The sequence below is a fragment of the Nannobrachium achirus genome, assembly GCF_963921795.1.
Source record: "Nannobrachium achirus genome assembly, chromosome: 4".
Taxonomy (NCBI): Eukaryota; Metazoa; Chordata; class Actinopteri; order Myctophiformes; family Myctophidae; genus Nannobrachium; species Nannobrachium achirus.
In genome coordinates this window covers 2983692-3010987 of record NC_137813.1, presented here as the reverse complement: position 1 = coordinate 3010987, position 27296 = coordinate 2983692, and the positions used below count along the sequence as shown (strand labels likewise).

At 46.3% G+C, this 27296-nt stretch overlaps 1 protein-coding gene across 1 annotated transcript; it reads left to right on the top strand.

The window, feature by feature from the left end:
• Positions 1-26302, top strand: ube2z (ubiquitin-conjugating enzyme E2Z). The gene is made up of 7 exons (XM_080723653.1): positions 1-1030; positions 2938-3010; positions 9658-9845; positions 15232-15343; positions 20373-20485; positions 21427-21517; positions 24724-26302. Exons 1-7 carry the CDS (start codon positions 432-434, stop codon positions 24928-24930), a joined length of 1383 nt encoding a protein of 460 aa, XP_080579779.1. The 5' UTR covers positions 1-431; the 3' UTR covers positions 24931-26302.
• The last annotated feature ends 994 nt before the right edge of the window (positions 26303-27296 follow it).

Below are 27296 nucleotides of genomic sequence, written 5' to 3'. Positions count from 1 at the left end.
GCTGTGAAACAAGCCAACAACCCAACAAGCTCCCCAAACAACAACATTGTGTTTAAAACATCTCTCTAATATCACCAAACCGTCCGCCAGCCGTCTCATCACCACAGCAGCCGTTTAGACCGGTACAAACAGCACTCTGTAGGGACGTTAAAACGCGTTAACTGAACGGTTTTGTCAGTTTGTACTTCAGTGTTTTTAGCAGCAGCGGCGGCAGCAGAACCGTCATGTTTCAGCGGTGTCTGGAGGAGGAGCTGCCCGCTCTGCGACGCGTCCTGCCCGGCTGCGAGGAGCTGCTCTGAGCCGCTAAATAACAACCACCACCTCCACCCTCCAGAACCACAGCCTTTCTGCAGCTAAACAAACACCTCACCTTATATTTACACTATAACCACTGTAATCTCATTAAAAAGCCCTCCAATAAATCATTACAAATGGCGGACAACAACAACAGCAGCTTCGGGGGAGAAGAGTCCTCCTCCAGCGGTAGCACAACCACCAGCAACGGCGTGGCCGGCGGAGGGGCGCCCGGAGCCGGCCTGCAGGTCAGCGGGGCCCCGGTGGGGCTGCTGCCCGGCGGAGGGGCGCCCGGAGCCGGCCTCCAGAGCAGCGGCGCCCCGGTGGCGGGGCTGCTGCTGCCCGGCAGCGGTGGCCTCCTGCTCGGCCTCTCCGCCCCGGCCATGGTGTCCTCCTCCCCGGCCGCGGGCGGCACGCCAGCCCCGGGCCCCGGTTCTTCTGCCTCCCCGCCGGTTCCTCCTCCACCGCCGCCGGTGATGGCCGTGGCTCCGACCCTCCACCACCACCCCAGCCACCCCCACCACCACCATCACCACCACCACCACGCCGCTACCGCCTCGGCCGCCGCCGGGGCCGCCTCGCCTCTCCCCGGGGCCCCGCCGGGGGTCCCCGCCGCAGGGGTCGGAGGGGCCGGGGGTCTGCTGTCCCAGATCCACGCCACCTCCTGGGACCCCACGCTCAGCACCGACTGGGACAACGAGAAGGCTTCCCAGCAGTGCATCCTCAGGATCAAGAGGTAAACTAATACATCAGGGGGTCTTCAAGGTTTTCAGGCCAAGGACCCCTTAGTTGAGAGAGAGATGAAGCAGGGACCCCTTAGTTGAGAGAGAGATGAAGCAGGGACCCCTTAGTTGAGAGAGAGATGAAGCAGGGACCCCTTAGTTGAGAGAGATGAAGCAGGGACCCCCACATCCTGTCCATAGATTCCATAGGCCTAGTTTCATTGTTTGACAGCACAATCAGTGCATTTTGTCCTGTCTTTTACTATAGGATCTCTTTTTAGTTGACCTTGTACCAGTGAACTGTACTCTCATGAAACTGTACTTTTTCCTATGCAAACTGACAATACATTCTTCAATCAGTCAATCAATTTAAAAAAAATACATGACTTTATGAAAGTTATGCTTTTTATAAACGTGTGTGTGTGTGTGTGTGTGTGTGTGTGTGTGTGTGTGTGTCATCGAGGCCAGGAAAATCACTGAAAACGAAAGTTAAGAAAATCACTCACAAGGAAGTCCCTCCATTAAAGAGACAGTTTACTGGAAATGCTGCAGTGTGTTGTCACCTCCAGCATGGGTTAAACTAATCACTGTATCTCAAACTTAAGATTTCAAGGTCTCAACTCTTAACTCTGGCAGGGTACAAATAGGTCCATTGGGTCCATTTGGTCCCATTTGAGTCCCTGGAATCCACTTTGAGAACCACTGGTTTAAACTATTTGTACAATTAATTACTTTTTAATACGGAGTTGTGAACGTTTTGAACTTACATTCCTCCCATTAATGTTGTCAGAGGCTAAGTAAGTAAGTACATGCCCCCTAGTTAGGGTACTATAGGAAGTTGTGAGCTTGTAGATCGGCTATTTTTGGTGAAGAGAGTTGGGGTCGATGGATAAAGCACTCAAGTGCACTGCAACTCAGGTCTGTCTTACTATAGCTTAGATGGTTTAAATGGTTAAACTGAATTCAAATTATTCTGAGGCACCCCTGGACTGGTATCACGGCACCCACTGTGGGTCTGAAAACATTAATTGTGGAAACAAACAATACGATATCTAATGAAACACTTTAGATTGTACTGACAGTGTTTATTTGAGAAACGGCTGCACTGCAGACATAATCAAGATCAAATGGTCCAGTTTGCCACGGACATACAAAACGACCAGACAATAGAGGGTATGCGTGTGCATAAAGTGAATGGCAAATCGAGTGGCAAAGTGAGTTGAATGTTGTTTAACGTCGTTTAATGCAATCAGGTAGGACTTTTCTGTGTGGATGTTTGGGCTGTCAAGGCCTGAAAGTAGTTTTTTGCCACTCAGTAGGCGTTCCCACATAACTTCCGGGTATGATGATGATGTCACACGCATACCCTCTATAATATTACCAGAAACACATAAAGAGAGAGCCCTGAATGACCATAACAGCTCTGTAACTCTGAGAGTGTATACAATTACGGGTCCATTTGGTGGCAAATAAAACATTTGAGCCAACCTGCTCACCGGGAGCAACTAGGGCTTCAGGGTCTTGCTCAAGAACTCTTCCACACTTAAGGTTGTTGCACACTGCTGTGTTTTTTTCTGGCCGAATATAGGAGCGAATTTCGGAGCAGGTAAATAGAGAAAGTAAGAAACCAACCTCACGTTGTGTCAATCACGTTTGCACACTGCCGCCCGTTTAGTATTTATTTTCGGACCAGTGGGTTTCGCAACGAAAAAAAACGTAGCACTGTGCAACCAGCTTAACTCTGGGGGAGCCCGGGATCGAACTCCCGAGTTCTAATGACGGTTTCTCTACCCCTGAGCAACTGCCCCCCCAGTGTCATACATATTCTGAAGAAAACATGTTCTCTTCTCTCCCACTTTTTCTGTTCTTTATTTTACATCATGTTGTCTCTCTCTCTCTCTCTCTCTCTCTCTCTCTGTAGAGACATCATGTCCATCTATAAAGAACCTCCTCCTGGGATGTTCGTGGTTCCTGACCCTCAGGACATGACCAAGGTAAGAGTTGTCTTCACATCCAGGAAGCAAGCGCGACTCCAATTCATCTCCGTCTCTCTGAGCATTTCTACCGGGTGCACGGTCGGGAAAGTAACTTTTAGGAGAGCATCTCTAAAAGAGAATACCAGCACTCACGGCACACGGTCATTTAAAGGAGTAGTTCACCCCCAAAATGACTTTTTTTCTATTGATTACTCATGCCATGGAGAGTAGAGTTCAATAATATTTTTAGTTTTTTGTCGCATTCCTAAGACAAAAATGTGATAACAATAAATTTACCCCCATTCATTCCGGATGGTGACCCGTTTGGAAACGGGTCACCATCCGGAATCAATGGGGGTAAATTTACTCGAATCAAATTTTTGTCTTAGGAATGTAGGAATGGAACCAAAAAATATTATTGAACTCTAGTCTCCATGGCGTAACTAATCAATAGAAAAAAAAGTCATTTTGGGGGTGAACTACTCCTTTAAGGCAGTGGTTCTCAACCTTTTCAGGCCGCGACCCCCAAAATAATCATAATTCAACTGGTGACCCCCAAAATAATCATATTTCAACTGGTGACCCCCACCCTGCACATGGAACTGTAGGAGTTGGCATTATATTTAGTTTGACTCCATCTATTCCATTGTGAAAATAGCACAATGCTCACAACGCCTCGTCACCTGCTTCTAATGATATCAACGCACTTAATGCGAAATATTCACGTGCTTTCAGACTCTTCAATGCAGAAAGTATCCAGGATACTTGGATATCCAGTATGCCAATGCAGAGATATTAGTAGTAAAATGTCGACATCTAGTGGTCAACCTCAGAGGAGCGCAAAAATAAAACCTGAGGTGATTCCCAGCCTCGAACCAGATGCCAAGATGCCAAGTATGCTCTGTTCCCCGGTGTAACGCCCCACGCCACAGACCCCGACGGAGCGGCGCGGTATTGGGCGCCGATGACCCCCGTGAGTCGCCACCGAGGCGAGCGCTAGCGACGAGCGGTGGGAACGGCGCCCAATCCCACTCAGCCGCGTTACCGAGTTATGTGCCGTTATGGACAGAATAGTAAATATTCAGTCCCTCACTATCAACATCTACCCCACTATCCACGTCATAGATAAATGCACAAAAAAGGAGTCACTTCATCCGTTCATTAGCTCAGTCAGTAGAGCACGGATGCAACAATCCCACGGTTTGGGTTCGATTCCCCTGAGGGGAATAATATTCCAGGCGACTGATATCGGCGCATGCGTACTTCAAAGTGCACGGTGAACAGGATACCGTGGATACTCCTCCGTGGATACCCAGTGCATATTCTCTGCATTCAAACGTCTGAGAAATGGTGAAAAAGTCGGATTGAATGCGAAGAGAGCAGTCGAAGCCGGTGGCCTCGTGAGCATGTAGATCTGCTATTTTCACAATGTCTGCCTCTAATATTTGACAATTTGACCAATGTTTGACCAGAGGCACTAAAAAGGTCTTTAAAGTCCTTAAATTGTAGAGATGGACCGATTGCAAAATTCTTGGCCGATACCGATCCACCGGTTTTATGAAGGTCTGACCTGCCAAAACCGATTTTTCCGATACCGATTTCTTTAGGTAAGAACTAGAAAATAGGGTTGCTCCAATACCCTTTTTTTTCAGGCCAAGTAGGCCTACAAGACATACTTCAATTTGAGTACCAACTAGAAGCAGTGCTCTTCCGAGCACAGGTCTCCACCAGGCCACACAAATCGGCCTGTTATAGCGCCACCATGAGGCTGATTTAAAAAATGTGGGGCAGAGGTTCTGAATTAGCATCCAGGGAGTGTGTGTGCTCAGTTTGGCAGCGATCGGGCCAACGGCGCCGGAGATTAGCTGGTAACAACCAGGCCACACAAATCGGCCTGGTATAGCGCCACCATGAGGCTGATTTGAAAAATGTGGGGCAGAGGTTCTAGATTGGCATCCAGGGAGTGTGTGTGCTCAGTTTGGCAGCGATCGGGCCAACGGTGACTGAGATTAGCTGCTCACAAACTGCGAGGACGCACGGACGCACGCACGGACGGACGCACGCACGGACGGACGCACGCACGGACGGACGGACGGACGGACGGAGGGGAAAACATACTCTCCCTCAGCCTTCGGCTGGTGGAGACAATAAGCTAGAAGAACACTAATGCCAAATCAATCACAATAGTACAATAATAACAATATCCAACATCACAGACAATATCCAGTCTAATATGACCGTCTGGACTAGGCAGGAGGAAAGCAGGTGACGCATGCTTTTTGCCTCTTCTTTTTGGAGACGACATTGACACAGGATTATGGAATATATCCTTACATTGCAAAGGTATTCAGCACCATCTGTATTCTGTAGGCTGCCACTAAGTAGGCTGGCTGCTACTTGCTAATGTTTACTTTAGTCACAGGACCAGAGCATCATGCTGTGCAGTGCCATAGACACAATTGGCATACAACCGGTATTTATGTCAGTGACCTGCCGGTCACCGATTCGGCCGGTTTGATAAATGGTAAATGGTAAATGGTGCATTTATATAGCGCTTTTAATCCAAAGCGCTTTACATAGATTGTGCATTACATTCACCCATTCATACACCGGTGGCAGAGGAAGCCATGCAAGGCACCAACCAGCTCACCGGGAGCAATTAGGGGTTCAGAGTCTTGCCCAAGGACCCTTCGACATTAACTCAGCGGGAGCCCGGATTCGAACTGGGAACCCTTCGGGATTTATACCCTTCGTGCTCTAATACCAGTTTCTCTACCCCTGAGCTATGCCGCCCCGATATCATATTACCTGCCGATTTTTGATATTTGCCGATTCCGATGTCCATCCCTATTAAATTGTCACTTTAGAAATGTGCAGGTACATCTCAGGTTGGTTTGTTTACTGTTGAGTGAGAAAACAATGTTAACATTTATCTAAACTTCTGGGGACCCCCAAAAAATAAATTTGGAACCCCTCTGACCCACAGGTTGAGAACCACTGATTTAAGGCACTCTTATTTAAGTCTATAAGTAGGCATGTCACGCCACAGAGTAAACAGAACAACGTAAGTGTTTCGGCGTCAAGCCTTCATCAGTGTTGTAACCGTCATACAACGCTGATGAAGGCTTGACGGCGAAACGGTAAGAGTTGACCTCCTGACCTCTCCTACCTTCTCTGTGATGCAGGCTCCATCCAAACACAGTGAGAACACAGATCTACAAACTCACATTGTGCAGTTGTGGCTCGTTGTGAGCTTGTACATCTGCTATTTTCTTAAAAAAAAAAAAAAAAAAAAAGTAATCTCATTTCTCACCAGTTTATCGTTAGGCTGATTAATTCCTTCCCACACAATTTGTCTCAGTGCAGTAGTTATAAACCTTTTTCATATCAAGGTCCATTATTTATACAGACATTTAAAGGAGTGATACAGACCAACATAGGACCCCCCCTGAATGAGAATGTTTCCACAGACCTTCTTACCTGGTTAGGTTGATATGCCTCATTTCATTAAAAAAAAAAATCTTTTTGAAGCGGCCGAAACTGGTGCTATTGGATAGTGACGATAAGCCTGTTTTAGCAGTGTGGACTAATCTACAGATCTCAGAACAGGGGCAGAAATGAGGCCTATCAACCTAACCAGGTAAGAAGGTCTGTGGACTCATTCAGGGGGGGGGGGGGGGGGGGGGGTCCTATTTTGGTCTGTATCACTCCTTTAAGAGGAACACACACCGCGGGGTGGCTGCGCAGCTGAGCGTCGCAGTATTGACGTGCGTGAAGTGCTGCGTGGTAACACCAACTGTATGCTGCACGGCGCATCCATTTCCCCGGTTGGGGAGAACTTGTTCACCGTGCGGCAGCGTCGTATCGGCGCGGCAGGTGCGGCGGCAGCAGACGCTCACAAAATAATGGGGCCGTATGCCTCCGCGTCCGGTGTGTGTTGCCTCTCAGACCCAAAACGTAGAATATTTTGTTGTCGTTGGATAAGATTTTGTCCACAATTCCATCCATGCTGTATTGATGTTGGTGCCATGGGAGAGACAACAGGATATACAAGGAGCTTGTAGATCTGATATTTTTGAAAATGTGTGAAAATGTATGCAAGTCTTTGAATATTTTGACCCGATTCTAAACTTAAATTATATCTCCCCTTTAATAATACCAAATTGTATTGTGTTTTATATCATTTTTATCGTTGATTTGTCACCTATACAACGAGGTACAGCTTGTAAGCATCGGGCATTCGAGGCATGAGCTACACAGACAAACGTGTGGGTAGCGCTGACCAGAACTGTCTGCTGGCATTTACTCTCTTTTTGGGCTTCCATGATAGCCTGATCTCAGACTCAGCTCACGCAGTAGTCTGAAACTGTGCCCTATTGTGGGCGATTTCTGGAAGGGAGGGGGGTGGGAGATGCTTTGATTTTTTTTTAAAAAACAGGTCTCCTCGTGAGCACCCACGTGAGCACCTCGTCTTCTAACGATGACGCTCTGATGATGACGTCACTTGAAAAAACGGGCTGCGGCGCGGATTGGATATTTGTTAGACCCACCCCCACCGCCTGCGCTCATTGGATCAGCCGAACATTTTGGCTAATAACTGCCGATTCATGTACTCAGCTCCAGACCAGAGAAACAGTCCACTCTGAGAGTGGGCGGGGTCTATGGTCTGGAAGCAGGCTACTTCCATGACACAGAGCTTAACATTAACAAAGTGTAAAAATGGCCAATATGTGTTGTATTACTGTGGGAGAGTGCAATCATTCAATGCTCCAAGTAACAAAGGTGAACACCAAAAGAACAGTATTGCAGGCCTGCCAGGCCATTTTGACCATTTTTGGAGGGGCGCTACCCACACGTTTGGCTGTGTAGCTCATGCCTCGAATGCCTGATGCCTACAAGCTGTACCTCGTTGTAAAGGTGACAAATCAACAATAAAGATGATATAAAACACAATACCATTTGGTATTATTAAAGGGGAGATATAATTTATTATTAATATGTTTCCTTTCTTTTTGTGCTGAGTTTATAAATATCTTCTAAATCAGTGGTTTTCAAACTTTTTCATGTCAAGGACCTCCAAAGAAGCAGAGATTTGAGTTATAAACGTTTGCTTTGAAAATGATGTATTCAAAGAATTGCACAAATGTTCATTTGATTTTTCAAAAGTGTGCGGATCTACAAGCTAATGGTCCGATGTGAGCTTGTATATCTGCTATTTTTCAATAGCTAAAGTATAAAATAATGGTTAAAGTAGTTAAAACCTTCCAGGTCTTAACCAATTATGGATGAGAACACATTTCTGTGTAGTACAGTACAGGTTTTGTTAAAAGATTTTTAAATATTTTAAGTTTTCTGAACATTTTCTATGAAAGTTGTAAGCTATCAAATAGTTTTGGAATTTTGTTTCTAGCTCAGGGGTTGACACTTGCCCATCGGGCAAGTACAAGTCATGTTCTACTTGCCCTCAGGTCTTGGCCACTTGTCTCCCCTTGTTTATTTGATTTATTTTCTCTCCAGATCCATGCTCTGATCCCGTTGTTGTTTTCTCTCCTGTCAGATCCATGCTCTGATCACGTTGTTGTTTTGTCCTGTCAGATCCATGCTCTGATCACGTTGTTGTTTTGTCCTGTCAGATCCATGCTCTGATCACGTTGTTGTTTTCTCCTGTCAGATCCATGCTCTGATCACGTTGTTGTTCTCTCCTGTCAGATCCATGCTCTGATCACGTTGTTGTTTTGTCCTGTCAGATCCATGCTCTGATCACGTTGTTCTTCTCTCCTGTCAGATCCATGCTCTGATCACGTTGTTGTTCTCTCCTGTCAGATCCATGCTCTGATCACGTTGTTCTTCTCTCCTGTCAGATCCATGCTCTGATCACGTTGTTGTTCTCTCCTGTCAGATCCATGCTCTGATCACGTTGTTGTTTTGTCCTGTCAGATCCATGCTCTGATCACGTTGTTCTTCTCTCCTGTCAGATCCATACTCTGATCACGTTGTTGTTTTGTCCTGTCAGATCCATGCTCTGATCACGTTGTTCTTCTCTCCTGTCAGATCCATGCTCTGATCACGTTGTTGTTCTCTCCTGTCAGATCCATGCTCTGATCACGTTGTTCTTCTCTCCTGTCAGATCCATGCTCTGATCACGTTGTTGTTCTCTCCTGTCAGATCCATGCTCTGATCACGTTGTTCTTCTCTCCTGTCAGATCCATGCTCTGATCACGTTGTTGTTCTCTCCTGTCAGATCCATGCTCTGATCACGTTGTTCTTCTCTCCTGTCAGATCCATGCTCTGATCACGTTGTTGTTCTCTCCTGTCAGATCCATGCTCTGATCACGTTGTTGTTTTGTCCTGTCAGATCCATGCTCTGATCACGTTGTTCTTCTCTCCTGTCAGATCCATACTCTGATCACGTTGTTGTTTTCTCTCCTGTCAGATCCATGCTCTGATCACGTTGTTGTTTTCTCTCCTGTCAGATCCATGCTCTGATCACGTTGTTGTTTTCTCTCCTGTCAGATCCATGCTCTGATCACGTTGTTGTTTTGTCCTGTCAGATCCATGCTCTGATCACGTTGTTATTCTCTCCTGTCAGATCCATGCTCTGATCACGTTGCTCTTCTCTCCTGTCAGATCCATGCTCTGATCACGTTGTTCTTCTCTCCTGTCAGATCCATGCTCTGATCACGGGGCCGTTCGACACGCCGTACGAGGGCGGCTTCTTCCTCTTCCTGTTCCGCTGCCCCCCCGACTACCCCATCCACCCGCCCCGCGTCAAGCTGATCACCACGGGACACAACACGGTCCGCTTCAACCCCAACTTCTACCGCAACGGCAAGGTCTGCCTCAGCATCCTGGGGTGAGTGGGCCTAAGGTCTGGGGTTTAGTGGGCCTAAGGTCTGGGGTTTAGTGGGCCTAAGGTCTGGGGTTTAGTGGGCCTAAGGTCTTAGTGGGCCTAAGGTCTGGGGTTTAGTGAGCCTAAGGTCTGGGGTGAGTGGGCCTAAGGTCTGGGGTTTAGTGGGCCTAAGGTCTGGGGTTTAGTGGGCCTAAGGTCTGGGGTTTAGTGGGCCTAAGGTCTGGGGTTTAGTGGGCCTAAGGTCTGGGGTTTAGTGGGCCTAAGGTCTGGGGTTTAGTGGGCCTAAGGACTGGGGTTTAGTGGGCCTAAGGACTGGGGTTTAGTGGGCCTAAGGTCTGGGTTTAGTGGGCCTAAGGTCTGGGTTTAGTGGGCCTAAGGTCTGGGTTTAGTGGGCCTAAGGTCTGGGGTTTAGTGGGCCTAAGGTCTGGGGTGAGTGGGCCTAAGGTCTGGGTTTAGTGGGCCTAAGGTCTGGGTTTAGTGGGCCTAAGGTCTGGGTTTAGTGGGCCTAAGGTCTGGGTTTAGTGGGCCTAAGGTCTGGGTTTAGTGGGCCTAAGGTCTGGGTTTAGTGGGCCTAAGGTCTGGGGTTTAGTGGGCCTAAGGTCTGGGGTGAGTGGGCCTAAGGTCTGGGTTTAGTGGGCCTAAGGTCTGGGGTGAGTGGGCCTAAGGTCTGGGTTTAGTGGGCCTAAGGTCTGGGTTTAGTGGGCCTAAGGTCTGGGTTTAGTGGGCCTAAGGTCTGGGTTTAGTGGGCCTAAGGTCTGGGGTTTAGTGGGCCTAAGGTCTGGGTTTAGTGGGCCTAAGGTCTGGGGTGAGTGGGCGCTGGACAAGGGATAGAATGGAACAACACATTTAATATCACAATTATTGTGACGAAAGAAATTGCGATTTATGATATTATCGCGATAATCAAAATCCATTATCCTGGGGCGGAACATTTTGCCCCCAAAAAATAGCAGATCTACAAGCTCACAACGCATTGTGTTTTGCGACGGGTTGTGATCTTGTAGATCGGCTATTTTTTGGCAAAGACATTTGATAGAGAGTGGAAAAAAAGACTTATCAAGTAGGTACAGTATATTATATCTACCTTTTACCAATTATAGAGGGTTTAAAATAAATGGTACCGGATATGCAGCTCTGCAAATAAAAGATGAATTGATCCCAGTGCATGACGGAGGACGATATCACGATAAATAAAATCTCCACAATACGATTATCGTGAGTGTTTTTTTATCACGATAAACAATAATATTGCAATCTTCTCATCCCTACGTTCGTGCAGTGTCGGTTTTGTCGACTAAATCCATGTTTTGTTCGACAACGGTCTCTAGAGAAAGCGTCAAAGTTTCGTGGCAGTGTCGCGGCTTGTGATTGGCTGAGCCAACAGGCTTTTCTTTCTTGAATGAAATTCCTGGATCCCGAGGCTAAGGTGGCGCCAATCCAGGGAGGGAGGGAGGGAGAGAGAGGTCTGCCTCAGCATGAGAGAGAGAGGGATGGAGGGAGGGAGGGAGGGAGAGGTCTGCCTTGGCATGAGAGAGAGAGGGATGGAGGGAGGGAGGGAGAGGTCTGCCTTGGCATGAGAGAGAGAGAGATGGAGGGAGGGAGAGAGAGGTCTGCCTTGGCATGAGAGAGAGAGAGATGGAGGGAGGGAGGGAGAGGTCTGCCTTGGCATGAGAGAGAGAGGGATGGAGGGAGGGAGAGAGAGGTCTGCCTCAGCATGAGAGAGAGAGGGAGGGAGGGAGAGGTCTGCCTCAGCATGAGAGAGAGAGGGAGGGAGGGAGAGGTCTGCCTTGGCATGAGAGAGAGAGAGAGATGGAGGGAGGGAGGGAGAGGTCTGCCTTGGCATGAGAGAGAGAGAGATGGAGGGAGGGAGAGAGAGGTCTGCCTTGGCATGAGAGAGAGAGAGATGGAGGGAGGGAGGGAGAGGTCTGCCTTGGCATGAGAGAGAGAGAGATGGAGGGAGGGAGGGAGAGGTCTGCCTTGGCATGAGAGAGAGAGGGATGGAGGGAGGGAGAGAGAGGTCTGCCTCAGCATGAGAGAGAGAGGGAGGGAGGGAGGGAGGGAGGGAGGGAGAGGTCTGCCTCAGCATGAGAGAGAGAGGGAGGGAGGGAGGGAGGGAGGGAGAGGTCTGCCTTGGCATGAGAGAGAGAGAGATGGAGGGAGGGAGGGAGGGAGAGGTCTGCCTTGGCATGAGAGAGAGAGAGATGGAGGGAGGGAGAGAGAGGTCTGCCTTGGCATGAGAGAGAGAGGGATGGAGGGAGAGGTCTGCCTCAGCATGAGAGAGAGAGGGAGGGAGGGAGGGAGGGAGAGGTCTGCCTTGGCATGAGAGAGAGAGAGATGGAGGGAGGGAGAGGTCTGCCTCAGCATGAGAGAGAGAGAGATGGAGGGAGGGAGAGAGAGGTCTGCCTTGGCATAAGAGAGAGAGAGATTCAATCTGAACTGCAATTGGATTTGTTTTGAATGTAGCAAAAACCAAAAGTATTGTGTTCACTTCTAGACTTGTCACTAGGGAGGATAATCAGCTGTGCCTGTCACTCAAAGACTCACATATTGAACAGGTTCACGAGGAGCTGTCGCTTGGTGTCAGACTAGATGGACAGTAGTTTACGTCGAAAATATTATCAAAAAATGGGTAGAGGAATAGCATGCATTAAATGGTGTTCCTCGTTTTGACCCCAGCTTCTAGAGCAGGGGTTTTCAAAGTGGGTGACGGGGCACCCTGGGGTGCCGTGACGGCAGTCCAGGGGTGCCGCGGGTTCATTTGATAAATTTGGAATTTATTTGGATACTAAATATTTAGTATAATTTTAAACTTGAAGTACAAAGTTATTTTCAGTCAGTTCTAACCAAAATGGCTGTTATCTCAACGTTTTCCTCGCAACATAATCACTAAAATATCGTCACTGTTGGGCAGAAACCTCGTATCTCCAAGTTTCAAATGTGTACGTCTTTTGCCCTGCGTCATCATACAAGCCGTCGCACAAAACTAGTGAAAACAGCCGATCTATTGTGTGCTTGTAGATCTGCTGTTTTCACTAGTTTAGTACATCTTATAGATGATAAATACAAAAGGAACGGTTTTGGACATACAAGGTTTCCACCCGACAACGACGATATGCTATAAATATAAGGTGCTGGGAGTGAAAAGTATAATGTTGGGGTGCCTCTGATTAAAAACATATTTATGGGGTGTCCTGAGACAAAAAGGTTTGGGAACCCCTGATCTAGAGTGCTAGTGACACAGGCACTAGTACTATCTCACCTCCATTACTACAATATGGACCAGAAACATCCGTCTAAACTTCAAATAGCTTAGAATGAAGCTGCAAGGCTCGCACTGCACTGTCCATTGGCTGTGAGGCAAAGTACTGAGAGATTGCATGCCAGTCTCTCATGGCTCAGAGTAGAGGAGAGGTTGGCATGCACTTTAGTGAGTTTCTTTAGGATTATTTGTCATAGTAGGCAACCATTCTGTCTGTACTCACACATACAATATGTGAGAGATGGTCATAATCATGATACCAGGCAGGCTACGAGGGGTGACATGGTTAAAGAAAAACCCTGAACAAATGGTGTATGAGAGGGGAGAGAGAGAGAGAGGGAGAGAGAGAGAGAGATGGAAGGATGGAGGGAGGGAGAGAGATGGATGGATTGAGGGAGGGAGGGATGGATGGATTGAGGGAGAGAGAGAGAGAGAGAGATGGAGGGAGGGAGAGAGAGATGGATGGATGGATTGAGGGAGGGAGGGAGAGAGATGGAGGGATGGAGGGATGGAGGGATGGAGAGGCAGAGGACAAGACACAAGACAACCACCTCTTTCTCTAAAGCAGGGCTGGGCAACCTTAGGCACGGTGCCAACATTGGCACACTGGCAGAGAAGTGTGACAGGGAGGATTTATATTTTAAAACCAAATAATCTTTTAAACGTGGTCAGTTAAATGAACCTAATTTACAGCTAATTACATCCTGCCAAGTTGAAAATTCATGATGCCTCCATAAATATCCAATTCCTTTTGGAATACCCTTGGCTACAAGTGTACCAAATGTCATGCTTTTATGATCACAAACTGAACGCTTCCTTTATATTTTGGAGCTAAGCTCCAATGACCCGTCACAGGTTGACACTAAGGCCTCAAAGGCACTTGCCCGTCTGGCAAGTACAGGTCATGTTCTACTTGCCCAAAGGTCATGTCCACTTGCCCGAAAAGTAAATAGTCCATTATAAAATGATAGGTACGATTTTAATTACCGCTCAATTTAACACTTATTTCTTTACTTTCTGGGGCTGTGCGGTAAAATGTCATACCTCAATACCTCCAAATCCAAATACCTACATAGCTATGATTGAATATGTCTATGGTTTCACACTTATTTTATATTTTTAAGTGTAGCAACAGTAAAAATACCACATTACAGGTAAACAGTGCTCTTATTTTACATTCCACAGACCAGAAGACAGAGCACTCTGGCCACGCTCCGGTGTTTAGATAGATATCTGGTGTTGTGTTTATAGATGGTTGCGTCCCCTCTCAAATGAGCACTTGCCCGGTCGGGCAACCTGAAAGCAAACTTAACCTGCCCGAAAGTTTTATTTACCTCCCGGGGGCAGGTGGGCAAGCCTTAGTGTCAATGCCTGCCGTGGGTTGGCGGTTCAGATCCCCTCCTGCATGTCCACGTGTGTGGAAGAGTCCTTGAGCAACACTGAACACTGAACCCCACGTTGCCTCCAATGAGGCGGTCGGTGTCAGCTTTGTCAAGAATGAATTGAAGCCTCCTCCCCACTTCCGTTTCCGTCTCACATCGCGCACATTTATCCTAATATGAATACAAATCATCTAAGCATGTTGTTTACATTTCGATATATTTTCTTGAACGGAAATGCCAGCTTCCATTACTCCCCGTTCTGTAGTTCCAGACGCTATATAGCATTCAGAGATTGTGGAATAGTTGTCTGGCTACGAGAGACTAGAGTGAATGGACCATTGTAAAGCACTAGAAATGTATCTTTCATCCGAGGCACCCCTACACCATATTCATAATTTTCACTCCCAGCACCTTATATTTATAGCATATTTTAGCGATTATGTTGCAAGGAAAACATTGAGATAATAGACATTTTGATTAGAACTGACTGAAAATAATGTATTTCAAGTTTAAAATGATACTAAATATATTTGTTAAGTGTCCAAATAAATTCTAAATATTATCAAATGATCTCGCGGCACCCCTGGACTGCTGACACGGCACCCCAGGGTGCCCCGTCACCCACTTTGAAAACCCCTGTTGTAGACTGCTCCTAACATTAAACGTACATATGATAATACTGACGTACGTGTGTGTGTGTGTGTGTGTGTGTGTGCGTGTGCGTGTGTGCATGTGTGTGCGGATGCAGAACATGGACGGGTCCAGCATGGAGTCCAGCTCAGAGCATCTCTTCAGTTCTCATCTCCATTCAGTCTCTGATGACTGAGAACCCTTATCACAATGAACCTGGGTTTGAACAGGTAGGTGCACGCACACGCACACACACACACACACACACACACACACACACACACACACACAGAACCCTTATCACAATGAACCTGGGTTCGAACAGGTAGGTGCACGCACGCACACACACACACACACACACACACACACACACACACACACACACACACACACACACACACACACACACAGAGAACCCTTATCTTCTGTTCTGTCCCTCCAGCTCAACCCTCTCCCTCCACTCACAACTTGGTCCCCTCTTCTCAAATGTCACACCTGCGGCCCCTAATCTTAGAGATGCTCCGATTGTGTTTTTTGGGGGAAGATACCGATCAACTGGAATCAAATCCATAAATGCTTCTATTTATATTGTTACTGTAGCAACATTTATATATTTAATGATTCTTCTTACAAAACATTGACATTGTATATTAAAGGAGAGTTTCTGGGTAAAATAGTAGTCTGGGATCAGTTCACTTTACGGGGTTTGATCCGGTCGGGAGCGGAAACCACTTTACGTCATGTTGTAGTCTTAGACGGACTACACTTTAGCCGGAACCATCAACCGGATTCAGTTTTAACCCTCTAAGGCCCACGGTTGTAATATTACAACGTTTGTATTTTATCCAAAAAAAGGTTTAAATCATTTTATTTTAGCTCCCCCTACCACCTAAACACCACCATTGGATTCTATTGTTTAGTATTACAATGCCATTGGCCACAATATTTGCATATAAATACCCCCCACAGGGGCTGACATTCACACCCGCCACACCCGCTGAAATTCCAGAGTTTTGACGAACAACATCTCACTTTTTCATGGAAGCTATACCTCACAAAAACATAAGTAAAATGCCTGTACTATTTTTTTTGGTGATCATTAGAATGTCTAGAACATGTACATATGTTATTATTGTGAAAAATATCCCCCATATGTAAATTAGAGCATGATTTATGATTTTTGATTTATGGCTATAAAATCTTACAAAAACATTTTTTTGAAAAAAACATTACATTTTCCTCTTAATAGGACTCCTACAACACCATCTGATTTTTTTCAATTTTTTATTTCAAGTATTTCTTAATGCGGGCCTTAGAGGGTTAACCCAAAATATTCCCCTGCACCCAAGGATATACTTTTAGGGCCGACCTAATAAACACCTTGATGAGGCGTAGTTTTGCTTTCGAAAAATTTGTTTGGTATGTGCATCTTTTAATCCAACTCGTAGCGACTGGCAAGACTACGTAGGCTACTCCAGCATTTTAAAAGGGATTGGCGAAACAAACGGGGGGAACCAAATCAAAGCGACGCCGCTTCTTCTAGTGGTTTCCGCGCTTTAGGCGGAAACCAAACGGTCTGTTGTGAACGAACACCAGGCTCTCTCCTGGGAGAAAGCCTGGTAGGCGAGGTTAGTAAAATAGACCCCCATACCTTTTTAAATGTCTTCTCCCAAGCTTGCGAGATGGTCCAGACACCCCATAGTCCAAAAGCATTATAATCCATTTTTGATTGCAGCTTCTACTCGACCATGGCTCCATAATGGACCGCGTCTTAGTGGGAGAAATATGTAACAAAAAGAGGCAAATGTGTTCACTTCCGGCAGAAAGCGTGAAAATTTGCACTTAGGGGTATTTTTGTGCGCTGAATTCAAAAATTGACGGTCCCAAGCACTTTTCCCATGGGATCTGGTGGCTCTCATTCACTTACCATACTAGGGAAAAAAGACCCCCCAAAAAATCTTATCCAAGTAGCATGTGAGGGGTCAAACTATGTGTTTTTCGGGATTCTGAATCCATTGCAAGCATTTGTTTTGCACGGAAAACATTCCTTTCCTAGAAATGGACACAAGAAAACTTTGAAAAGTGATGACTCATCACTAATCCATTGTTTGTGGGGTCCATTTCTTCCCCAAGGAATGTTTTTTGTGCAAAACAAATGCTTGGAATGGATTCAGAATCATGAAAACCCCCTAGATAGACCCCTCACATGCTACTTAAAGAAGATTTTTGGGGGGTCTTTTTTTCCTAACCCTAACCCTATGGTAAGTGAATGAGAGAAAAGTGAATTTGAGAAAAGTGCTTGGGACCGTCAATTTTTGAATTCAGCGCACAAAAATACCCCTAGGTGCAAATTTTCACGCTTTCTGCCGGAAGTGAACACCTTTTTCACATATTCAATGTCTAATCCGGTTATTTTTATCGCTTCAAAGTCAATTTTTTCGCTCCGTATCTGTTCCCCGTACTGTATATAGTTCATCGAAGCATTTTCTTCTCCAGGGCGCAGCCATTGTTGTTGTGAAAAAGCTACTCTTTTCGAGTCTCGTTCAGTTTGAACTCCCGCCGTCTCTCGCGGGACAACAGCTTTCCACAGGTTCTGCTGCTGCTGCTCTACTCTCAGTCTTGTCCCGCAAGAGACAAGACTGAAAATTTACTTTGAAGCGATAAAAATAACCGGATTAGACATTGAATAGACGCGGTCCATTATGGAGCCATGGTCGAGTAGAAGCTGCAATCAAAAGTGGATTATAATGCTTCTTTTGGACTATGGGGTGTCTGGACCATCTCGCAAGCTTGGGAGAAGACATTTAAAAAGGTATGGGGGTCTATTTTACCCAGAAACTCTCCTTTAAGTATAAACATTGGGAGATTGCAGGCTGAGGTCCTTTAGTATCCAATTCAACTTGTAGGAGTTGAAGCTGAGGTTACATTCAGTCCCACAGATACATATTGTGAAAATAGATGATCTAGCTCGTAGATCGGCAAAGCCCATACCGATCAAAGCCGATAGAGCACATATGTCAAACTCAAGGCCCGTGAATGAATTATCTTTGGCCCGCGGGATGATATTTAATTACCATTAGATCTGTTCCTCTGGTATATTGCACGCACCACCATAATACTACAAGTCCCACAATGCACTGCGAGTGCATTGATGCATATCGAGGGCCAGCGAGCGCAAGGAAGCGAATCGCCTGTGGTCAACTTTCAGCTCCCCCTCTCCCCAAAAACAGGGGTTTTCAAGCCAGGTGGGGGGCAGAGTAGCCTACAGTAGGCCTACAGCCAGGTGGGGGGCAGAGTAGCCTACAGTAGGCCTACAGCCAGGTGGGGGGCAGAGTAGCCTACAGTAGGCCTACAGCCAGGTGGGGGGCAGAGTAGCCTACAGTAGGCCTACAGCCAGGTGGGGGGCAGAGTAGCCTACAGTAGGCCTACAGCCAGGTGGGGGGCAGAGTAGCCTACAGTAGGCCTACAGCCAGGTGGGGGGCAGAGAAGCCTACAGTAGGCCTACAGCCAGGTGGGGGGCAGAGAAGCCTACATGTTCACGGATGTAAAGGGCTGTGTGTCTTCTGTGTGGATTTGATTTACTTTCTCATTTTACTTTATGAAAGCAGTGATTGGTGAGGATCATAGAGCAGCAAACTCATATTTAATAATATATTTTCAGTTTTTAATGCATGCAGTTTAATTTTTGCATTTATTAACACATCGTGTGCTCCTGGATTGCCCCATTTATCCCCTCTCGCTGCCCAGGCCCACCACCATTGTGGCGAATCCGGCCCTGCTGCGTCAATCCATGCGTCATGACGTCACTTGGTCACATGAGCGCAGACAGGATGTTGTTGTGTAACTTTCTGTATGGACCAGTGTTGATCATAGCTGTTCATTGCCGATCAAAATTTGGACATTTTGCGGCACCCCGCCACAGTTTTAGCCATAAAACAAACATCAGAGATAAAGGGCGTTAAAGATGAGGAAATGCATTGGAGTATACGGAGAAAAACGGCCGCGCGATGCTCTCAGCGTCGACTCGAAGCGACTAGCGGCTAATGGGCTACATCCAGGCGCAGCCCCAACCTAAAGGTGAGATTTAAAGTTAATACTGTAAATACAGTAAACACGTCAACGTGTCGTGGGCCTCCAGCGACATCAAAGAGATTGGCGTGTAGACACCTCGTGGGCACCCGCTGAGTTAAGGGACATATTTGATTTCTGAAAGAAAATAACTTTTTGCTGTTTGCCTGTTGAAAAACGTTTTCACTTGAACTTACTGACAGAGCCATAAGAAAATATTGCAACTGATTTTATGATTTTATGTTTTAATTAATTTAATGATTAATGTTAGTCCAATAATATAGGCTGTGTTAGGTCCAGGTTCAATATGAGCAATCCTCTCAATACGTTCTAAATAGACATTGAACCAGTCCGGCCCTCGACTTGAACCATTTTAAAAAAAATTGGCCCCCCGTGTATTTGAGTTTGACATCACTGCGATAGAGGCATTATCGACCATTCGCGATCACTCACCGATCAATCGGCCTCTCGTTCAACAAACATGTTACAACCGTCGTCCAATCCTGTTACTTTCAGTTGAGGAACATCGCAAATATCAAGTAATTCCTGTCAACCGCCGATCTAGAAAAAAGTCCTGCAACGCTCTCATCCCGACATGATTGCTGTAACTCCCTCTACTCCGGCCTTAGCAAAAATAACATATCCCGCCTGCAGCTGAAAATGCTCTGAGAGCCATTCAAAATGAGAGAGGCTCTCTATTCAGGAGTGGTAATTTAGCCTCAAACCTTTTGAAAAACGTTTTTGGGACATAAACAATATCACATAAATACTTTTAAATGCATGGTGTATCACCTTTAACCTTGTTTCTGTGAAGCACTTTATAACTTTGTTTTGAAAAGTACTATACAAATAAAATTCATTATCATTATCACAATGGATGAATGAATGAATGACAGAGGAACACAAACACATGGATATGGATGTGATTTCTCCAGCGCGATGCTTTCCCATCAAATGGGAGCACAGCGGAAATAATAAATATCTGAACTAAAAATATATTTAATAAACCAATGATTTAGTAAACCTTTAGTTCAGGCAGCAGCCTGCGATCAATGCCATTGACTGGTTTCTGATCGGTTCAAGGGAAAATAAACTTCACATCATCAGGCGGCTCGGTGCGGAACCACCAGAACCAATATTCTGTGTGTGTGTGTGTGTGTGTGTGTGTGTGTGTGTGACTGACTGACTCAGGAGCGCCACCCGGGGGACAGTAAGAACTACAACGAGTGCATCCGTCATGAGACCATGAGGGTGGCAGTGTGTGACATGCTGGACGGCAAGGTGGCCTGTCCTGAAGCCCTGTGGTAAGATAACTCATTTACTGACAGATTGATTGAAGTACTTATTAAGAGGAAAAACCGGCCCCATTATTTTCAATGAACTAACCCACACCGGTGGCGTCAGACGCGGGTCTGCCGCCTCGCCTGCCGCGCCGATACGCCGCTGTTCTATTTTTCCAGCGTTGCCGCTCGGTGAACATGTTCTCCCATGGTTCTCCCCACCGGGGTGTGGCAGCGCGCCGCATCCAGTTGGGGTTACCGTGCGTCGATACCGCAATGCGACGCTGCGCAGCCGCCCGCGTCCAGTGTGCGCTCCCCTTTAGACGTTTGCATAGGAAAAGGTACAGTTTCATGACAGTACAGTTCACTGGTACAAGGTCAACTAAAAGGACCACCAGCTAAGATTGCATCCAGCTCACTGCTGCGCTGGCAAGACCCAATAGCTTTTAATTTCTCAATCAGAATAGAGTGATCTATTGCCATCAAAACGTGGCGTTTATCGGGGTTGCCTGACCGCGATTTCCTTATCTTTTAACGTGGGCGCGTTGCGCATGTCCATCGTGTACGACGGTTCACGGATCGTGCAAGATCTGCAAGCATGCCATGGTCAGCTCGTAATAAAACAACAGAGCTCGTGATAATCCATGCGAGCATTTCTGCTGCGTAAACACGGAAGCAATGCATTGGAGTGACAGCTAAGCACTGTCTTCTGATTGTTTTATATAAATGAAATCAAATTAAATGATCTGGTTTCTCGGGCGCGGTGGCCTGGACCAACAGCTTTTTCTCAGGATTCTCAGGTTTGGGCATTGAATGAGTTAACAAGGACTTGGCACTCCATGGCGGGCCTTAGGCGCTCAAAGTGTTAAACCCAATGAACCTGGAACCATGAACATCAGCACTAGACTGTCTCTCCATTCTCTGACACATGATGATGATGATGATGATGATGATGTTGTTTTCAGGAGCGTGATGGAGAAGTCCTTCCTGGAGTATTATGACTTCTACGAGGGAGTCTGCAAGGAGAGGATCTATCTGCAGGGCCAGAGCATGCAGGTCTGTCTTAATTTGTCACAGAAAGCACTGTTTCTTATAGATTTCTATTAAGGCCCGGTACTTTAACTGATTAATTGCGATTAATTAATTACAGAAAATTAACACGAGTAAAAAAATTAACGCATTTTAATCGCACTTAGTTTTTGCACCACAGAATCTTCCGTTTCGGGCATACCGATCATAGCGATGCACCAACCAAGAAGAGACAACAAACGCAAAGGGAGAAGTAGCCAATCAGAGTCCTTTGCTTGGCCCAGTGGATGTGAAATTTATATTTAAAAAACTCACTTGTTGATTCACTCGTACAACAAAATGTGTTTTACTTGGAGAGAAAAAAAAGCTTCTCAGGTCAAATATCGATTAAAATGCGATTAATTGCGATTAATTAATCACAGAGCCTGTAATTAATTAGATTAAAAGTTTTAATCGCATCCCAGGCCTAATTTTTATATAATCGACTGAGAATAATTTTTTTATGAAAATACTAAATAAAAACGTTCTAATAACGGGTAACGGTGAGGTGTCGTTCAAGAATCAGCAGTAAAGAATGGAAAACAGACCTAAGTTAAGCTGTACTTGGTGCCATCTTTTTCAGCCTACAGTACACCCCTGTTTCTTCACCAAAAAATAGCCGATCTACAAGCTCACAACGCCTCCCCCCCACTGTGACGTGTTGTGAGCTTGTAGATCGTCTATTCCTGGTGAATGCTGCCTCAGAATAGGTATACTGGGTTTTAACAGTAAGAATTAAACGGCAGTTCATTTTCAGTCTGAACTATAATGGAAACTTTTCCTCATGACATAAACTGTATCCAGTGATGGGCAGTAGCTAGCTACAAGTTGCTTAGCTTCATAGCTTAACTACATTTCTAAGTAGCGTAACGGAAATTTGCTACATTTCTCTGTGAATTAGTCGGGGGCTTGGGCATTTCGTGCTAATTAGTGTTAAAGCGCTAAATTTTGCACAGATGTAGCCCAGGGCATGCTCTAATGATTTAGCTAGGGCGCCCGAGTCGGCGACCTTTGGGGTCGCCACAGCGGCCAAATCAAGGTGGGCTCCCATCGACTTTCTATACAGGAGGAAAATAACCAGAAAAAAAAATGCTTTAAAGGACAACTCCACCCTAAATCACTTCTAGGCTCATTTTCCTACTTACATTGATCCAAAAAGACTGTCCATGGGGTCTATTAGGCACAAATGCTCCTGTTGTCCAGTTTCCCCAGCAGAACCCAGCAGCTCTCATAGCATAGAAGTGGAGCCTATAAGCCTATCACTTTTACACTATTTGTTACGGTCAAAAGTGATTTTATTTTTCATGAATGTGTTACTGGTTGTCATTACGAACACATCCATGTCTTGGTTGTCCCACACAAGCCACCACAATCTCATAAATAATGTTTTGGGGTGAACTGCCAATCAAGTGACTGTACTAGCCAATCATAGGGCTTCTTTTCCAGGACTTGGCAAAACACATAAAAGCATAACATCTGTTTAGCAGAGTGTGATGGCTTGTGTGGGACAACGATGACATGGATGTGTTTGTAATGACAACTAGTACCACATTCATGAAAAATAAAAACTCTTGACCACAACAAATAGTGTAAAAGCGATATTCTTATAGGCTCCACTCTATGCTATGAGAGCTCCTGGGTTCTGCTGGGGAAACTGGACAACAGGGGCATTTGTGCCTAATAGACCCCATGGACAGTCTTTTTGGATCAATATAAGGAAAATAAGCTTAGAAGTGATTTAGGACGGAGTTGACCTTTAACTACATTTCTAAGTAGCGTAACGGAAATTTGCTACGTTTCTCTGTGGATAGCTTGTAGTGTAGTTTAACTATATTTAATCAGAGTAAAGGCCCTTTTCCACCGGCAGCGATAACGATGACGATAGCCATAAAATATCACAGCGATAATTATGCCTTCACATTGATGTCCGATAAAGTTATCGGACATCAATGTGAAGAGGCGCCAATTAACAGCCGCTCGCTCAGAGCGCACCTCGAGCTGTTTGTCAGAGACCCAGTTCCATATCACAAGTGATCTTAACCACATCGTTGTTGATCCTAACGATGTAGTTGTCGGCTATCGTTGTCTTTATCGGTGTTGGGTGGATGCTGCCGATCCACTTCAATTGAAAACCCACTTTTTTAAATCGTTATCGTCATCGATATCGCTGCCGGTGGAAAAGAGCCTTAAAGGAGTGGCGACACCGGACGAAATTTAACATTATGATACAGTAGGTCACGTGGTGTTCCTTCAAACAGTCTGAAAAGGAGGCGGGGCCGACATGCCCAGGTGGATTCACTACTAACTGACACGGTCAGTTAGGGCATGGGCATGTTGGCGTGAAAACTGGCTCCAGCGATTGGCTACTTTCAGTACAGTAACTACAATACAATAATTTGATTGGGTCATTTAACATGGGGGTACATGACATCATTAAAAAAATTGGCTAATTTGATAGCCATAATTAGCTGTTTTGGCCGTGTCACGCCCCCTTTAACTAGTAATGTAGCTTATTACATTTTCCAAATAGCTTGCCCATCACGGTTGGGAAAAAAAAATTAGACGGTGTCCCAAAAGTGAGGGACAGTGTCCCCAGTTGACAGTGACGTGACAATTCAACCCATTCAGAACGGGTACACATTATTGTGTATCATTATTTTATGCTTTAACTATTGAAAAATAGCAGATATACAAGCTCGCAGCGCGGCACCGAGTGCCGCGCTGCAAGCTTGTAGATCTGCTATTTTTGAAAAAAATGGTGAAAATGCGAATTTTGACCCGATTCTATAAGTGTCTTTTGAAAAGGTCCTTTTCACTTCAGTTAGGCTGTTCTTGAGAGACTGCTATGTCAGTGGTTCTCAAACCTTTTCATGTGAAGGACTCAAAATATTTAGTTCCAGGGAACCCAGAAGCAAAATTTGACTTATAAACGTTCGCTTTGAAAATACATAGATTCAAAGATTTGCACACATTTTCACGACTTTTTCAAAAATGTGATGGAGCTTGTATATCTGCTATTTTTCACCGGTTAAAGCATTCAATAATTCTTGGCCTAAATGGGTTAAAGGACTTAAGACATTTTAATAACAAAAAAAAAAGGAACAAAAAGTAGCGTCGACTTAAAAGATGAGCTAACGTTGCCATGTCCCCTGAACCCCCCCTCCTGAACCCCCCCTCCTGAACCCCCCCTCCAGGACCCGTTTGGGGAGAAGCGCGGCAGGTTGGACTACCAGGGCCTGCTGGCCCGCCTGGGCTCCACCCACCGCAGGATACTGGACAAGCTGCCGCCAGCAGGGGGCGGCGGAGGCACCGGAGACGACGACGACGACGACGAGCACTCCGACTCCGACTCCAGCACCTCTGGAACCGACCCGGACAGCCAGGGCTCCACCCAACCCTGACCCCACCCTAAACCACATCCTATACCCCACCCTAAACCCCACCCTAAACCCCACCCAGCCCTGACCTTCTGGAACCGACCCGGACAGCCAGGGCTCCACCCAGCCATGACCCCACCCTGACCCCGCCCTAAACCCCACCCTAAACCACACCCAGCCATGACCCCACCCTGACCCCGCCCTAAACCACACCCTAAACCACACCCTGAACCCCACCCTAAACCCTGCCCTAAACCCCACCCAGCCCTGTCCGTCTGGAACCGACCCGGACAGCCAGGGCTCCACCCAGCCATGACCCCGCCCTGAACCACACCCTAAACCACACCCTGTACCCCACCCTAAACCACACCCTAAACCATGCCCTAAAGTCTAGCCCCTAACCACACCCTAAACAATGCCCTAAAGTCTAGGTTTAGGGGCTAAACCACACCCTAAACCACGCCCTAAAGTCTAGGTTTAGGGGCTAAACCACACCCTAAACCACGCCCTAAAGTCTAGGTTTAGGGGCTAAACCACACCCTAAACCACGCCCTAAAGTCTAGGTTTAGGGGCTAAACCACACCCTAAACCATGCCCTAAAGTCTAGGTTTAGGGGCTAAACCACACCCTAAACCACGCCCTAAAGTCTAGGTTTAGGGGCTAAACCACACCCTAAACCACGCCCTAAAGTCTAGGTTTAGGGGCTAAACCACACCCTAAACCATGCCCTAAAGTCTAGGTTTAGGGGCTAAACCACACCCTAAACCACGCCCTAAAGTCTAGGTTTAGGGGCTAAACCACACCCTAAACCACGCCCTAAAGTCTAGGTTTAGGGGCTAAACCACACCCTAAACCACGCCCTAAAGTCTATGTTTAGGGGCTAAACCACACCCTAAACCACACCCTAAACCACACCTTGACCTGACCGTCTGGAACCGACCCTGAGAGTCATGGCTCCACCCAGCCCTGAACCACACCCTGAACTCCACCCTGAACCCCCACCCTGACCACACCCTTACTACGCCCTAAACCCCACCCAGCCCTGTCCACACCCCTAACCCCCCACCTCCTCACCACCCTCCCCATGGTGTTGGAGACGGGACGGGATGGGACCTGGAGGGAAGGTGTTTTTTTGTTTGTGAGGTGGAGAAACGGACTGGGAACTCGTGAGGAGGCGGTGGACACCGCTTTGAAGAGATGTCCTGGAGGTTCTGACAAGGGAGCCCCAAACCAGGACTATTTTTTTTTTCTTTTTTTTTTTTTTGGACACAAATGGACACTTTAGGTGGTGACGGAGATGGAGGGACGTAACCGTAGGACGGCGAGAGGACGGAACTCTCTTGAGGCCGTTGCCAGGAATCAAGGAACTTCTTCGGGCCCAAAAAGGAAGTCCTGGGACCTCTTAGTTTGTTTTTTTCTTTGGGGGGGGGGGGGGGGGGGGGAGGGGGAAGTGGGGGGGTGGTGAACCCAAAGAGACACTTTGTGTGCGACAGAGCTAAAAAAGACGGCGTGTTTGAAGAAACCGTTTGTTGTTGTCTTTATGTTTGTTTTTGTTTTGTCGTCTAGACAAAAACAAGTCCCGTTTAAGACCCAATAATTGACCTTATTCACACACCGCGGCCATCTTGGATCACGTGACCACATGGGGGCCAATCAGAAGCTGTTGTTGGGTAAGGTAGGCAAGACAGACCCGCCCGCCCGCGGAAGCCTCTGATTGGCTGCGTTTGCCACCCCATGTGGTCATGTGATCCAAGATGGCCACCACGGTGTGAAGATGGTCTATGCTGTGGTGTGTGGAGGAGTGAACCAGTGTGTTCACAGAAATCTTTTTTGGGTTATTTCAGTTTTTTTTGAGCGGCGCGTGCTTTGGATGTCGTGTCCCGGCTTGTTATGTAAAGGAAAAATAAATAAAATAAAATACACACACCAGATTATTAGCGTTTCTTTCTTTATTTATTTGGATGGGACAGTGTATATTAATGGACATTACATGAAGCAATGTAAATATACCGGACTGCTAAATTCAATCCGTAGTCCCCACATGAAACACAAAACAAAACATATACCAACAACAACAACAATCTTACATCAAGAGAAGACACCTAAAACACATACATACAAGTACTATACTATTTCAACAGTAAGAACTCTACATTCGTAAAAAGAACGATTAAAAACTATATACTATACATACATGTGCTATACTATTAACACATTGACCGCCATTTTAACATACCTCCGTACTCCCACCTGCCATTCGTCTCCATAGACTTCCATGTAATTGGGTGTGCACGGATCATGCACACCCATGCCTAGATAATGCACCACGTGTGTCCACATTGCTCACAGCTTTCAAACAAAAAAATCCGAATGGAAATCCGTTCAGGCAT